We start from the raw sequence: 16,701 nt of genomic DNA, 5'->3' as shown, positions 1-16,701 counted from the left end.
CACAAAGGTTTCCTAAAATGAAACAAGCTGCGACTTTCTCAGGCCACAGAACCAAGAATAGGGAGCAAACTGGATTGATAAAGGGCTGTGGTCCTGTAGCATTCTCTTTGTGCTATAAGTAACCTATTTTGTCCTTCCTTACAGGAAACTGTTAAAAACTGTTAGAAATTTTTATCCCAGCTGATCAGAAGTGGTGTAACATGGTGGGCAATTTTACAACTGGTGTTGTTGGTAGGATCATTTCTAGATCCTCTATATCATGGGTCTGCAACCTTTGCCATTCAAAGAGTCCTTTGATTCAGTTTCCCACAGAAATGAAAACACAGGGAGCTGCAAAAACCCTTTGGACAACGCGGTGTTTCCACTGAATGGCATAATTTCACTAATTTCTAATGTTTTCACTTGTTATTCAATTCTCATTCAACCTCATTCAACAAGTACTTGTCTTCAGAGACGGTCCTGGCTATTTTGACGCCCCGGGCGAAACAAAATATTTACTTGACTTTATTATTAACCATAAGTAAATCATGTTTGTATACTTGAATTCACAATTAAGACATACAGTGGTATGAGAAAGTTTGGGCACCCCTGACATTTCCCAAGATTTTTCTTCATAAATCATTGGTTGTTTGTGTAACCCAGGTTACTAGATGGCGCTGTAGTTTGGGAAGCACAGACGAACATGTGCGGAGGGATATGTGAGTTGTGAGATCTGTGAGCTGGACCTCAGACTGTTGAGAGAACGTGAGCGAGTTGTCCCCGTTCTTTTATGTTTTCTCTTGAAAGAAGGACAGTTATCTTCAAGATATTGCCTCCCAGGTAACACGTTTTTGTTTTGTTTCACATTTACAAAGGACTTGGTCAGGTTTTTTTTGTTTGTGTGAATTCACCACCGTCACGAGTGCCCAGTTCTCTCACACACCGCAGCAAATGACGGAAGTATGGTGATGGCGAGCCACCCAACTGGAGTCTGAACAGAAGCAACCTTAAAAGAGCCCTGGAACTCTGATTGCCTCAAAGGAGAAATTGAACACTGCGTTCAATCGTGGTAGGACAGTGACTACCTTAATTCCACAGGTGCTTAATCACCTGGATCTGAAAGAACTGCCCAAGGACGGAACAGACTTGTATTTCTTTTTTGAGATATTGTTTTTATTAAGAGGATTTTATATATTTTTATTGCATTATTTTTTTGTGAACCAACCTGGGATATCAGATTTAAAATTGAAACATTAAGGTTCATTGAACTAAAGAGTATTTTTCTGTTAACCTTGCAAGGTAAAATTTGACCAACCCCGGGGTTGACCAATTTTCTTTCTACACAAATTTTATTTGGGTTATCGGGTTTAATTGTTCATGTTCTGGAATTATTTGAAAGTGTTTTTGTTAATTCCCATCCATTTATAAATAAGTTAAAAGTTCAAAAAATCATAATTGTGGTCTGTGGTTATTCATTTAATTTAGTCTATTCAACTGCTCCTCTGAACCTAGAATTATTCTGGTCCAACTCAGCATTTGAGGTGCTACATTTGGATCATCAATTTCAGTTAAATATATCATGTAGCAGATGAACACAGTGATATTTGAGAAGTGAAATGAAGTTTATTGGATTTAAAGAAACTGTGCTATAATTACTTAAACAAAAATAGGCAGGTGCATAAATTTGGGCACCCCTGTTGTTTTATTGATTTAACTACCTTTAGCAGTAATTATTGTAGGAAAAATATAATCTGTCGCTTTGAGATTACTTTCCTTTGTTGCATGTCCAATAAAGTCGAGAAGAAGAAAACCACGGGATTCGTCCGGATTAAAGATTAACAAATTTATTCCCTAACAATATTTCTAAAAACATAGTAAAAACAGATCGATCTGGGTGTCCAAAATCAAGGCCTGCAATACGCAAGAGGTTACATTCCGAATTCACATGCAGCTTGTCTGGAGACACAGGAAAATTCCTTGAGTTCAGACTTTTAAGCATGTGGGCAGAACATCCTCCCCCGGGAGCAAGATGGCCGCCGAATCTCCGCCTCTGGTCGCTAGAGATTGGCTGGCAGGGAGCCTGCCCACTTCTGTCAGTCCATGTTAGGAGTCAGCATCCGTTTTCCCGCGTCTGAAGTCACCTCCCAGACTGACATGGTCCCGCAACCAAATGGCTCCCTAGGTGGCCCCCACGTGTGGCCGGATCTTCTTAACATACAGTAGACAATACACCTTTGTTCCCCACACGGGAGCAGATGCCTGTGGCGGTTCCCAGGGATTGAGATGATTGATTTATGATCCAAGTCAGACCTACAACCAAATGGCCTCAGAAGATCAAAGACCATTTTCTCCTGAAGGGGGTTGGAGGTTGGAGCTGCATTCCTGAAACCTCTTTACATATGCAATTATCAGGAAGTCCCTTTTAATTGAAATGACTGAAACCCACACACAGTAAACCAGAAAGAAAACCTTCAAAGAAATAAAGATAAGATAAAAACCTAGGAGAAATAAGAACCACAAAAAATAAATTCCTTCAGTTTCCCTCTCTTGACCTCACGAAGTGAGGTCACACAAAAAATAAAAACACATCATCACATCATGCAATCAAAACAGCTGTGGTCTCGAGCCCTCACAATATATAAACAGATCCAATGTGCATTTCTAAGGTGTGAATGATTTGTTCATAAGTGTAGGAGCGAAAACCTGTCAGAGCTTGCATTAACCATCTTTAAGAAACGTTCAGTTGGACAGGGAAAATTCTCGCTACGGTCCTGTGCCCCATCAGCGACCATCCCTAAGGATACTTATGCTTCACTAGATATTTGGCACATTGGCATTTACAAAGAACAAGACAAAAAATAGTAAATAAAGAAAATGCACAAATAAAAATTCAAATTATTCTAAAAAGTAAAAGATAAAGACAATAAAATAGCACTTCCTGTAAGGAAAAGGAACACCTGGAATTAAGGGGGGGAATTGAGAAATGTTAAAGCAGAACAAAATCACACAGACGATGAAAAGAGAAAAGAAAATTGTCAAACATAACAGTAAGCAATTTTATAAAATGTAACAAAGTCCAAAAAAGGTCATTCCGGGCCTCGAACACTCGCGTCCTCCTTCTGCATGTCCCACAAGCTCTGGCAAGCTTGGACCTGGCCTCCTATGGACTTCTCAATAAGCCTGTTAGAGATCTGACACATCTGATACAACAGAACGGCTGCAAAAGGACTTGGGGTGTCCACTGCTGTGGTACTGTTCTGCCAAGATGATTCTGCTGTGGGTCTAAGTTTTTGTTAGTGTTAGGGTCAGGAAATTAAAAAATAAAAAACAATAAAACACAAAAGACAATGAGACAAGAATCAATTTACGCATGCGCAGTAAGAGAAAATATGATGGAAAAGGTCCACCACATTTCTCTTCTCAAAGGTCTGCTTCCCCTCGTGCTGTTTTATGAAGAACACAAGTGGGGAAAATACAAATTCAAGAAAAAAAGAAAAAAGTTTATTATGGGCTGTTGTGTAATGACCCAGTCGTAGAACCTACCCATCCTTGCTGTGGATGAGAGAAAATCAGATGAACAGACACACAAAGCTTTAAAATTTTTAAAAATGGTCAATCTGTGTTACTATTTAAACATTCTTTCTAAATGGTCAATCTCTTTCTAGACAAATACATTTAAACGATAATAAAATAATGTCCTTCTTTTAATCATTAAGACCTCTTTTGTCTACCTCCCTCTCTTGGCCTGGGGCTAAGCTCCAGGACAAACACATAAAACGAATTAAATGTAAAGCAAGAACATAAAAACAATAAACAGTTTGGTGCACCGATAAGGTGAACAGGCGTCCTGTCCACGCTCCTGTAAAAGGCAAGGTCACAAGAAGAAATAATACAACTGCAACAGAAGATCTTTCATTAATTGCAGGCAGAGTTCAGCAGTTGGTGCTGCCAGCAGGAGGCCATCAGCCTACATCATGAAAACACAAACCTCTTATAGCATAATGTTCTGTCAGAGAGACTTTAAACAGTGATTAAAAATGCAAGAAGGATTTTATGAACCCCTCTGTACTATAATGCGAACAATGGTCTGCTATTTTTATGTAATGATTCCATTAAAAGAAAAGGTGTGCCAAGTCAATAGCAACAAACAACACACCTTGTGAGGTTAAAGGTGACAGCATGCAATATGGATCAGGGACGGATAGGTTTTATAATAATGGTGACGTCATCAACTTAAATTAACATTAGCTTAAATTATATGCAATCCACTTACTTTTAAAACCGGTTTCAAAGAAGTACACCATGAAGAATACGAATATTCAATGACACCATAGTTCCACAGCCCAGACTGAGTTTCCTTCCTCCCTTCATCTGTATCAGTCACTCAGCTGCACTGAGATCTAAAAACCTGTGCTCCTGCAGTTACCTGAATCACCACCGGGGGGACGATGAAGAATGAACCAACATCAACTGAACCTGTGGACCATGAAGCATCAGAGAGCGTTTTAACATCACCTCTGCATCTTCATGAGCCGTCTCCTCTCTGCTCAGTTGTTGAACGGCAAAATTAACCTGTACATTTTATTTGAGGGAGGAAAGTGAACACCTGAAAAAACACAATTTAACCAATGTGTTGTTAATGTCCTGCTTAGTCTAATCCTATGTGAGATACAGCTGTGTCTGACAGCTAGTATCATTGCATTTGTGAGTGTATGAATGCACAATAAGCTGCTCGCCCTCAGGGTTAATTATATGTCGGTGTAGTTCAAATGCCATGTGTGGTCTTCTACCTGCTGAAAAACTTCTTACTTTTAATCATGCTCTCTGTCATAATGGAGTGTACAGGTCAGACCATTCGGAGGCTTCAAACACAGGAGTCCAGGCTTCAAACCTGAAATTAACGAAACCACCTGGCGTTTCAGGGCCCTTTACATGTCTGCAGTGGGGGTCGGCTGTGGTGTCCGGCATGGCATCCAGTCTGCTGTCTCCTGTTTTGACAAGACTGTCCCATCCCAACAGAGTCACAGGCGTGTTTGGTGAATGCACGCATGAATGTTCCACCATCTGGTCAAAAGTCAGTCGGATGGTCTTTTGCAGGTTTTGGGGAGTCATTTGTTCATTTGTCAGAGCAGGTAGAGTGTCCAGTAGACTCATCAGTGGTTACCTTTGAGCTTGGAAAAGACAATGGCTCCTGCATCAAGTGGTGTTGTCCGACTTGCCCTGTGGTCCTCGCCACGGTGGAGGAGGGCTTGGAGTGGTCATGGGTACTGTTCATTTTTCCTCCAGACCCTCTGCCTCTTGGTCTGTACATTCTGCTGTTGGGCACCTCGTTGTGGGCTGTCAGGGTTCAGAGCGCCATAGATGCAATTTCCAACTGCTGCTGGGGTCCCCTGGGTGGCCTGCTTCTCCCAGGATTTTTCCACCTGTCATCCTGTTTTGGTCTCCGAATGGCTGAGCATGACACGTCATTACTGCTGTTTCTGAGGGCATCAAAAGTCAAAATTCATGTTAGTTTCCTTTTCTTTTTAAAACACCTTTTATCCTGTGTGTGAATCATTTCAGTAAGGTAAAGAATTGTTTTTCTTCAGTCGCTCAACCTCCCCCTCTCTCCTGTCCTGTTTCTTCAAATGTGCTCTGGGGGTCAGTCACTGCTGACTCGGCCCCCTCCTGTGAAGGTAAAGAGCTGCGGAGGATGGTAAACTTATGCGCCTTTGTCACTCACCCACGTAGCAGAGGGGGGTTTTCTGCCTAAAGTTTTATGAGATCTCGGGGGGGGGGGGCTGCTCTTCTGCTTGGAAAGAGATTTAGAATGGATTAGTCATGTTCAGTCTTCACCGTCTCCAACACCGTCAGTTGATCAGTAATGAAAACCAGCAAAGGGAAAAAATCCCTAAAATTTTCTTTGGCCGAAATGATGGACCTGGAGTAAAATCTTTGGAAAATATATTGTATTACATGCATTCTGGCCGCTAATCATTCACTCTTAATCAAAAAATAAAGACAAATGGTTTTGACTTACCCTTAAGGACTGTTTTTGCCCTACAAAAAGAATTTGGAGAAGTACTAAAAGCAACAAAATCCCACAATTTAAGCTTTTCCTTATTTCACCAAAAACACAATTCTCACTCTAAAACACAGACAATCAATACAAAGACTATAACTTTTAACCGTTTTTGCAAAAGACATAACACAACAAATTAGGTACCTTACACAAAATTAAACCATTTCACTGAAATGAATCGTTCATAACTAGCGTTTTAACATTCATGTTCCCTCTTCTCCTGTTCTACCATACCCTGCACTTTCATACCACACTTTTCCATGCCCACAGACCCTCCATTTTACTTACAATGCCTTTCATTTCTCCTGCTTTTCACCTCACATTTCTTGTCTCTACATTGCAACATCCTTCCAAATCCTCAAAAACCATGTTTCCCTTTCCTTTACCTCGTCCTTTTCCCCATTCTGAAAACAATTTTCAAATACTATTGATTACGATTCAAACAAACAAAACCGCCACTCATTCGCTTCTCATTCAACCAGCAGTGCACAAGATCAAAACAAACAGAAAAACGAACTTAAACAAATTAAAAATGTCAATAATACTTCTTCGAACAAAACTGAACTTAATCGCGGTTATTAGGACATACAAACAAATTAGAGACATGTATTCACAATAAGAAAACCGAAATAATTACAAAATTATTTTACCCCAAATGTATTAGACCCTGCAACCATGCACGTTGATCGCCGTTGCAGCAGAGGCTCCCGGGCGTCGGAGGCGCTGTGCAACATAAAAACCTTTTTCGGCGAACCGAAAACCCACTGGAAGTTGTTTTTCAACGCTGTCTTACAACCGAGGTCATTACCACGCTCGATAACGACGATCCCCACCATGATTTTACCGCAAATTACATCCCAAACTCTTCAAATGTTCCTCATGAAAAAATTCAGCACGTTCCGTCATATTTGGTCGTCAGGGACGCGTCTCGCCGACCACATGGTACAAACAAAGCCAATCACAGCCACCGTCGCCATTTTGGCTAGGACTCCGTCACGCTTACCACGTGGTACAGACAAAACCAATCACAGTCGTCTACACATTCGAAAACAAGTAAAACGTCCCGTCATTGGTCCGTTCGATGTAAACATGATGAACAAGATGGCTGCGTCCATGGAGCAGACAATACACAGGGAAATGTGGAAAATACAGTTAAAATACACAGATTTCAAACATTTTCATCCCATTCTTTCCAAAATCGCATACATTTCATTCCATTCATTCTCATTCAAGCCATTTTCACCGCTGTTGTAAAGTCAAGTCGTCGGCGTCATTAAGTCTGTCGTCAAAAGAAAATTCACCGGTTTCCTCATTTTTTCTGTCTAACGCACCTTTCATTTTTACTGTGAATCCCTCTGTGGTTTCTCTACGCATTAAAAATAATTTGTGAAGGTTCGCTGCCTTCCTGGTTTTTCCGAAAATCCTAAAACGCGCAAAATTAGTTCCTATAGTAATACTGTTGTTTTCGTACGGGATTTCGTACAGGCTCAAACAGACGCAAAACCTCCTAAATTCTAACGTAATCCAAATATCACCCGCTCCCAATTTAGTGTTTATTCAATTTTTGACAGGCTGAACAGACACAAAACCTGCACAATTTCCTCAGCTCTAATTTTCATAAATTTCCTCAGTCCAATTTGCTGTTTCAGGAGGGTGAACCCACAAAACTTATACAGGTGCGCTATGCCGTCCACATACTTCACTTCCCCACAATTTGAGTTATTCACTAAAAGAATAACGTAAACAATATGCAGAATTTACGAACAGGTTCCTGCTTTACCTTTTGTTTGTGAGGCCTCGAGGGAAGTCAAGCACGTGGGGGGAGCGTCACCGACTTTTCGCCGAAAGTCCCAGAAATCTCATAATAAACCACTATCGGTCCTCTTACCCGCGTTGCGCTTCCGCGTTTCTTCCCCACTTTTCACGTTCAGGGGTCACCAATTAATGTTGGAAAAATATAATCTGTCGCTTTGAGATTACTTTCCTTTGTTGCATGTCCAATAAAGTCGAGAAGAAGAAAACCACGGGATTCGTCCGGATTAAAGATTAACAAATTTATTCCCTAACAATATTTCTAAAAACATAGTAAAAACAGAATAAAACAGATCGATCTGGGTGTCCAAAATCAAGGCCTGCAATACGCAAGAGGTTACATTCCGAATTCACATGCAGCTTGTCTGGAGACACAGGAAAATTCCTTGAGTTCAGACTTTTAAGCATGTGGGCAGAACATCCTCCCCCGGGAGCAAGATGGCCGCCGAATCTCCGCCTCTGGTCGCTAGAGATTGGCTGGCAGGGAGCCTGCCCACTTCTGTCAGTCCATGTTAGGAGTCAGCATCCGTTTTCCCGCGTCTGAAGTCACCTCCCAGACTGACATGGTCCCGCAACCAAATGGCTCCCTAGGTGGCCCCCACGTGTGGCCGGATCTTCTTAACATACAGTAGACAATACACCTTTGTTCCCCACACGGGAGCAGATGCCTGTGGCGGTTCCCAGGGATTGAGATGATTGATTTATGATCCAAGTCAGACCTACAACCAAATGGCCTCAGAAGATCAAAGACCATTTTCTCCTGAAGGGGGTTGGAGGTTGGAGCTGCATTCCTGAAACCTCTTTACATATGCAATTATCAGGAAGTCCCTTTTAATTGAAATGACTGAAACCCACACACAGTAAACCAGAAAGAAAACCTTCAAAGAAATAAAGATAAGATAAAAACCTAGGAGAAATAAGAACCACAAAAAATAAATTCCTTCATTATTGAAACACAAAATTAGTTTCATAAGCTCATTGACCCTAGACCTACATGTGTATGTAGGTCATACACGTGTGAAGGCAATCATGAGAAGAGGTTTTTAAAGTGGCCAAGAGGCAATTTTTCTCCTTTTTGGATCAGTCAACAAAGAAGATGTGTCACAAAATTGTCCAAAAAAGACAAAAGATTGTGTACATTGCATCTGAAGCATTGAATTTATCTGAGAACGGCAGCTTTATGAAGCTGATGTAGTTTCTTCATACAGTAATGATCTGCTCTGTTTAGGAGAAGATTCAGTTCTCAGGTGCTGGTTGGTTGTAGATCCGGTTCTAGATGGAATCATTTTCTTGCAGTCTCTAAATTCTCTTTTCGTATTATCAATGAAAGAGAACTGGTTCCGGATCTCGCTTCTTTTTCCAATGTCACACATTTCTATACATTTTTGTGTTGATGTTGTCTTTTCTAATCTTCTTGTTGCGCTGGCGCTATATTCCATTAATGGCTACATGGCTGGACGTGTAACAAGCTTTTGCTCCGCCTCCCCTGCTCAGCACGAACACGTATTGACCAATTATGAGCGGCTTGAAGAGAAAAAGAAGTAAGAAAGACTAAAGGACAGTTAAAAAAATGGTTCCCAGGAAGAAGCCGGCTCTTGGTGTTCGCTTTAACCCTTGTGCTATCCTAGGCACTGTAACATCGGGAGTTGGGTCATTTAGACCGCACTAAACAATGCGCTGAACCTTTTTTCTTCAATGATTTGAGATCTTCACTGGTGTCCATGGATTACATGAAATCCTCTTCACCTTTATCACTTTAAATCTTCACTAGATTTAACGCAAAAGTGACCAACTTTATATTTAATACACTAAATTTCCTATGAGCCTTGGGAAATGCAGTGTATGATGGTGAGATGGTGGCGGTGATGGCAAACAGAAGCTAGTCTCCAAGCTTCACATTTTTTTTTACCTTTACACTGTCTGACACCAGAACCAGCAGGACACGGTTGAGCATGAACTGTAGCTCAGTCTTTTGTTGGGAACTCAGCGACTTGTGAGCCGTGTTGGCACAAAGAAAATAATCAGGATGATGTGCATGTTTGAGTAGATATACTGATGATGTACATGTTGGAGAATCTAACCATGTTTGGAAGAGACAGTTTGATGGTGGAAATTTTTCAAAATGAGTCTTTGGCCAAAGTTCTGGTGATTTGACAACGTTGTTGTGTTGAGAAAAGGAGCAGGACTTGGTAAAATTTGCAGAAATTGGTGCAATGACATCATGGCAAAATCCTTTAGGGGCTGAAGAAGTAAATGTTGTCATATGGGACTAAAACTTACCAAATGCAGAAAATTAAGCAGGTAAGGATGAGGATCGCTGCAAGTCTTCCAAAAGTCTGAACAAGTAACTTAGGAGAATCTAAAGATGGAAAAAAAAAAAACACTTGCTAACACCAAATAAATATTTAAATGAAGAACTAACTTCCAACTAAAGTGATCACAGTCACTCTGATAACTACCTCAGTCTAATTGTTAACACTTTGGTGCAGCAGGTCATTCATGAATCCTTTAGCGGTGTGATCGTTGATGGTGGAAAGATTTCATGTAATTAATGGACACCAGTGAGGTTCACAAATCATTGAAGAAAAAAGGTTCAGAGCACTGTCTAGTGGGTCTAGATGACCCAACTCCCAATGTTAAAGTGCCTAGGATAGCACAAGGGTTAAATGAGATGGTTTGCTTTTTTTATCATTCCTCTTGAGGGCATTTAAAGTTGGAATTTCACTAGAATTTAATAATAAATTCAGATTTTTCTTCCTAAAACATATTCCATGCTGTTTTCTTCCTACAGTTGTTTTTCTGTTGTATGTCAACTTCCACTTTCAGCTTCTCCCATCAGGGGTCACCACAGCGAACGAGTCGCATGGTAAATTTGGCAATGTTTTACGCCGGATGCCCTTCCTGACACAACCTTCTCAAACCGGGCTTGGAACCGGCAGAGGTAGAGAAGGGAACAGGGAGCAGCCCGGAGTCAAACCCGGGTTTCACGGACGGAAGGCGCCGCAAACCAGCACGAGCTAAACTGGCTTTCTGTTGTATGTCAACGCTGTCAGATAAATATGTAATAATTACTGACTAGTAGATTTTACCCATTTGGAGTTCAGACCATTTGTCTGCAGTGGCTCCTCCCATTTCAAACACATTAAAGAGCCTATATCATGCAAAGTCAACTTTTTAAAACTTTTAAAAGTATTATAACGTTTATTATTTATTCCTCACTGAAAATAATAATTCTGAGAAATCCTCTAAAAACTTGCTCTCTGAGCACCAGCCCCTCCCACTCTAATAAAACAAGCAGGTCCTTACATTGTGGTGTCATAAAGTGAGGACCGGCCCCTTCCAGGGAGACTCTGCGCCCCGCCCCCAGGCTAACACAAACACACTTTCTCTGTGGTGATCGGCAAAATACTTTTCTTTTATGCACATCCATCTTTGCAAAATTTCGGATGATGTCTGTTTTTGTGGGTGCAAAAGTAACTAATATTTCACAAACGATCCTTCTTTAGTGTGCAAAAGGTCACATATTATCATATATATAGATATAGTTTACTCTGAAAGACTTCAGAAAAGTATGATACAGGCCCTTAAACACCTAGGACCAAGGGGTGTCTAGGGGCCTTAAAAAATGAAAGTTTAAGATATTTACTACTTCTCTCAGTGGTTACAATTTTATTTTTGTTTGATTTAATGGAATTATGTAACACTGGCTAAGTAAAAATGTTAATTCTGTACACAAGCTGAATGTGATGTTGACAGTAAATAAGAATTTCCTTTTTGCTGTAGAGTGCATTTACTGGTGATCTACAGTAGGAAGAATTTTTTTTGATGGTGCATCCAACAAACATAATACTTTACTTAAAAGATCTGCTGTTAAATCATCAAAATTTTCCATTTACCTTCAACAATCAGATCAATCTTTGGAGACGTCTGGTTCCCCAAATCATTTGTAGCCACACAGTAATAAACTCCTCCTCCCTCTGTTGCATTCAGGCTGTAAGATTCTCCTTCAGCTACTTTCACGTCTCCATCTTTGCTGCTCCTGAACCAGATGAAGTTGCTGACAGCAGGCTTGGCTCTGCTGGAACAGGTCATTGTCACCCGACTACCTGCTGACATTAAACCTGATGGACTGATGGATGCTGAGGTCTTCTTAGGAGCATCTGAGGAAAATGTGACACAGAAACTTTATTCATCAGAAGCAGCTGAAGTGTGATGTGCTGACAGATCACTTACATGAAACACTGAGAGTCTTGTGTGTCTCTGCTGTCTTTGGTGGTCCTCCATTCAAAGTTGACTCTTTACTAACCTGCTGCTGTTGCTTATTTTTTCTAAAACACCTGGAAGACATCAGAAAAACATTAAAAATAATTTAAAGTGATAACAGTTCAAAGGTGGTAAACAGGAGGGAAGAACTTACCCAATAAAGACAATCAGGAGGAGGAGGAGGATCCCAGCAGCAGCTCCAGAGAGGATATAAATGAAATTTAGATTCTCTAAAGAAAAAAACAAATGATCAAGACTTGCTAAAATAAAAGCGGGACAATAGTTTTCCCAAAACTTAAATGAAGATCTAGAATAAATAATAATACATAAAAAAGAATTTTTAAAAATCATCTTATTTCTCATGTTAAATTGAACACTCACTGGCCAATCTCCAAAGAAAAGCTCAAAACCTAAATTACTTTGAAACTTATTGTGGCACCTTAAAAGAAGAAGTTGTTTTATTAAATTGTGGACCCACATCTATTTTTTTTTATATTGTCCTGTTCCTCATTTATTTGTACTTTTACATAAACGTGTCTGCTCATAACTAAATCTAACAACTACCTCTGTGAAATTGTTTGTACCTTCAGTTTACCAGATCAATTTAAATACATTTTATGTTAAATCAATGGTTTCTGAATTTTTTATTTTCTTTTAAATTTATTAAGGTATTTTGCTTTTACCCTTAATGAAAATACTCATATTTTCTCACTATAACACTTCTTGTAGTCATTTGACCTCAAGAGAAAAGCTACTGCTACTGGTTTTCACTAAGTTGTTTTGAATTTCAGTTTAATTTAACCCATAATCCCTGATTTATAGATTTGAACAATTTGGAGTTCAGATCATTTGTCTGCAGTTGTTCTTCAGATGCCTTATATACTCCTACTTTCTCCCACAGTTGATGCTGCATGTCTAAATATTTCTCATTGACAAAATGTTGACTGATTGATTTAGTACTGGTTAACCTCACATTTTACGAAAAAAAAAAGTGACGTGCAGCTTCTTTACTTGTAAATCCTGGCAAAGATTCAGATCTTTTAAATTTTCCACTTACCTCCAACAGTCAGATCAATCTTTGGAGACGTCTGGTTCCCCAAATCATTTGTAGCCACACAGTAATAAACTCCTCCTCCCTCTGTTGCATTCAGGCTGTAAGATTCTCCTTCAGCTACTTTCACGTCTCCATCTTTGCTGCTCCTGAACCAGATGAAGTTGCTGACAGCAGGCTTGGCTCTGCTGGAACAGGTCATTGTCACCCAGCTACCTGCTGACACTAAACCTGATGGACTGATGGATGCTGAGGTCTTCTTAGGAGCATCTGAGGAAAATGTGACACAGAAACTTTATTCATCAGAAGCAGCTGAAGTGTGATGTGCTGACAGATCACTTACATGAAACACTGAGAGTCTTGTGTGTCTCTGCTGTCTTTGGTGGTCCTCCATTCACAGGATATCTGGCAGAACAGTTGATGATCAATCCATCATGAGTGTCTGACAGAGTGATGATCTTCTGGATTTTAGTCGTAAAGCTTCCATCCGTGTTTTTCTCTGTTTGTCTCTGAAAGTCTGGTTGGAGATTCCAGGTGAGTTTAGGAGGGGAGTGAAGACAGGGAGTGGGAGCCGAGCAGGTGATGGAGACAGACGCCCCCTCCTTAGGATCATCTGGGATTTCAATGCTGGGACGCTGAGGAGAATCTGTGCTTCCACATCAAACACAGAGAAAAAAACCTAATAAATGCAAACAACTAAATACATATGTTTGTTTTCTAACACAGGGTTTCATTTCCCTCACTAGAAAAACAACTAACATCAGCATAATTGTCAAAAACAGAAAAAGTTCTTACCTTGAATTTTTACCTCAGAATAATTGCAAAAGTCGCCTGCTTTAAATCCTCCATCCATTATTACTAAAATAATATTTTTCTGTATATTTTGAAGTTAAATTAGAAAACAAAGTGGTGCAGTTATTCTGTGTCAGGTTTCCAATGATCTTCATTGGATAGATGTTTTGCTGCTTACTGCTGTTGAAAATCACATTCCCTGGATTCTTCTCAAAATCGCGATTATTCTTAATCCACATTCCAATGATTTCTCTAGCTTTGTCAAACTTCTGTCCATTTCCTGGTGTAGTAGTAAAGCTACATGGAATTATCAAACAGGATCCACTCAGAGCTTCCAGCGTCTTTGATGCAGTAATGTGGAGGAATGATGGTTCTTTACATTCAGCCCAAACTCCTGTAATGATGAAGATGATGTGGATTTAATGATAAATTCTGATAAACAACCTGCAGTTCAGCTGCAGTTTGTTCCACATGGAGCCTTTAAACAACATTAGAATAAATATTTCAAAGCAGAAATGATTGAAAAATGTCTGCAGAGGAAAGAGAAGAAACATCTGACCTGGAAGGAAGAAGACACTCAGGAACATGTTGACTGTCAGCACCTTCACAAACGGAGCTGCCAGCAAACTCCTACATTCATCCTTCATCTCTGTGGAAACTAGATGACTATTTGGAAAGAAACAAAGTTTTAAGGTGTAAAAATTACTAATGAAAACAGCTCACACTAAAACTTTATATCTGAGTATATTGGCTTATTTTCCAGGTTTATTGATGTATTTCGTTTATACTAAATAATCTTTTAAGAGAAAAGCACTTCAAGTTTAATATCACTGAGACACTTTGATTTATTTTTTGTTAAAATATCTGAAATATTAATTACTTATTCTTATTGTAACCTTTGTGCTATCCTAGGCACTTTAACATTGGGAGTTGGGTCATCTAGACCCACTAGACAGTGCGCTGAACCTTTTTTCTTCAATGATTTGTGATGTTCACTGGTGTCCATGGATTACATGAAATCTTTCCACCTTCATCCACCTTTGTTATGGTAGGGAGAACATGTCAATGTAAGGGTGGGGTCATCTAAGATAGCACAAGGGTCATGATTTGGAGGAACGGCAGACCCAGATGCTGGAACCCAGAATGAGGACACAGTTGGGTGAGAAGTAAGTAAGGATTTTTATTCCTTCCTTCCAGGAAGATGGAGACAGCGTGAATGTGATCCAGAGAGGAGCGAAGCTTGAGGCGTGGCTGGAGGTAGTAGCGCGGCTAGCGTTGCGTGATGTTTCCAGAACAGCAGGGGGGCTCGAACTGACTTCCACACAGGTGACACTCAAGAGCAGGAATCCTGAGACAGGAATAATAACGTTAGTTGCGAGATCAGCATAGGATGCATAAACGTGAGCGAGACTGAGACCAGGTAAGTCACCATAAGGGGTAACGATCCGGCGATGAGTTGTGGAGCTGGGTCTCCTTAAGAAGGCAGAGTTGATGAGGATGAATTGGTCACAGCTGGTGGAGTCAGGAGCAGGGCAGAGGGGCGGGGCTGACAGAGGCGCCATGACAACAAGAGTTAAATTAAAGCTACAAGTAGCATTTAGCGGGCCCGAGCACGTGCGACCGCATGGCACGAGCGACCGCCCCGTGAGCAACGCCCTGCTCGAGCCATTCTCGTCGTTTTTTCTTGTCCATTCTGGAGCTCCAAGCTAATGTTAATACGACAGCAGCCTGGGGGGGGGGGGGGGGGGGGGGGGGGCTGTAATCTGTTGCCTTAAGGGACAAAGACTTTTGCATATAGCATGAAAAAAATTCAAGCAATGATGATAATTGCTATCACTGTCCCTAAGGATGAGAACAATAGAACTCATTCAATTTCCACTACAATGTCTAGATGAGTGTCAGCTATGTCTGATAACTTGGCCAATTAGCTGGACCGGGATCTTGCAAAGTGCAGGTGGTTAACGTCCAGTGTGATGAGTCTGTGGACGGCAACAGTACAGCATAGCTTTTGGTTTCCACAAGAGAAGAACTCCTGACACATCTGCCCTAACAGACAACTACAAGAGGAGTTGAAATGTATAACACGGTGAAGGAGTTTTTGTGCAGAAAAAGGTACAATTAGAAAAGCTGGTAGCAGTGACTGCAGATGGGACTCCTGCTATGATCAATAGACAAACAGGTTTCATCACTCACTGTAAAGCTGACCCAGACTTTCCAAAATGTCTGCATTACTGCTGCGTCATTCACCAGCAGGCCTTATGTGCAGAAGTGATTGGCTCTGGACATATAATGACTCTTATTCTGAAAATCGTAAACAACCTCAGCTGCAAAGCAAAACAGCACAGGATTTTTAAGGTGCTATTGGAGGAGATGTCTGTTGAATATGGTGAATATGAACATTGTGAATCTGAACTTGCATTCTTGACTGACATTACTGGAAAACTAAACCACTTGATCTGCGAGCTGCAAGACAATGGCAAAACTATTTTTTTTGACCAGCCTGCCTGAGCCAGTGTTTTTCTTGTGGGGATCTTTTCTGCCAGGGCTTGTCAGCTTGGTCAGTGGATGTTGCTGCAGTTGTCTCCCTTGCTGGGACAGCTGGAGTTAAACACAGCAGCTCACGGCTCTGAAGTGGACCCCGTTGCTGTCCCAGTCTGGATGGGCACTGTGGCGATGTTCCAATGGCCAGGCTGGCTCCTGGTATAAAGAGATTCCCAAATACCATTTCCTAACCGCAGAGCCA

The 16,701-nt window shown here is 40.8% G+C and overlaps 1 protein-coding gene across 1 annotated transcript; it reads right to left on the bottom strand.

Annotated features, from left to right (window-relative positions):
* Positions 1-1,807: 1,807 nt before the first annotated feature.
* On the bottom strand, positions 1,808-14,160 carry LOC144981340 (B-cell receptor CD22-like). Its single transcript, XM_078938560.1, has 6 exons — positions 13,962-14,160; positions 13,510-13,812; positions 13,173-13,436; positions 12,270-12,345; positions 12,086-12,189; positions 1,808-12,012 (listed from the first exon to the last, which is right to left on the bottom strand). The coding sequence occupies exons 1-6, from the start codon at positions 14,017-14,019 to the stop codon at positions 11,723-11,725; spliced, it is 1,095 nt and encodes a 364-aa protein (XP_078794686.1). The 5' UTR covers positions 14,020-14,160; the 3' UTR covers positions 1,808-11,722.
* Positions 14,161-16,701: the final 2,541 nt, after the last annotated feature.

Source organism: Oryzias latipes, chromosome 20 (assembly GCF_053564925.1).
Source record: "Oryzias latipes strain Hd-rR chromosome 20, Olatipes_Hd-rR_3.1".
In the NCBI taxonomy this organism is placed as follows: domain Eukaryota; kingdom Metazoa; phylum Chordata; class Actinopteri; order Beloniformes; family Adrianichthyidae; genus Oryzias; species Oryzias latipes.
This window is presented reverse-complemented; position numbering and strand designations above follow the sequence as displayed.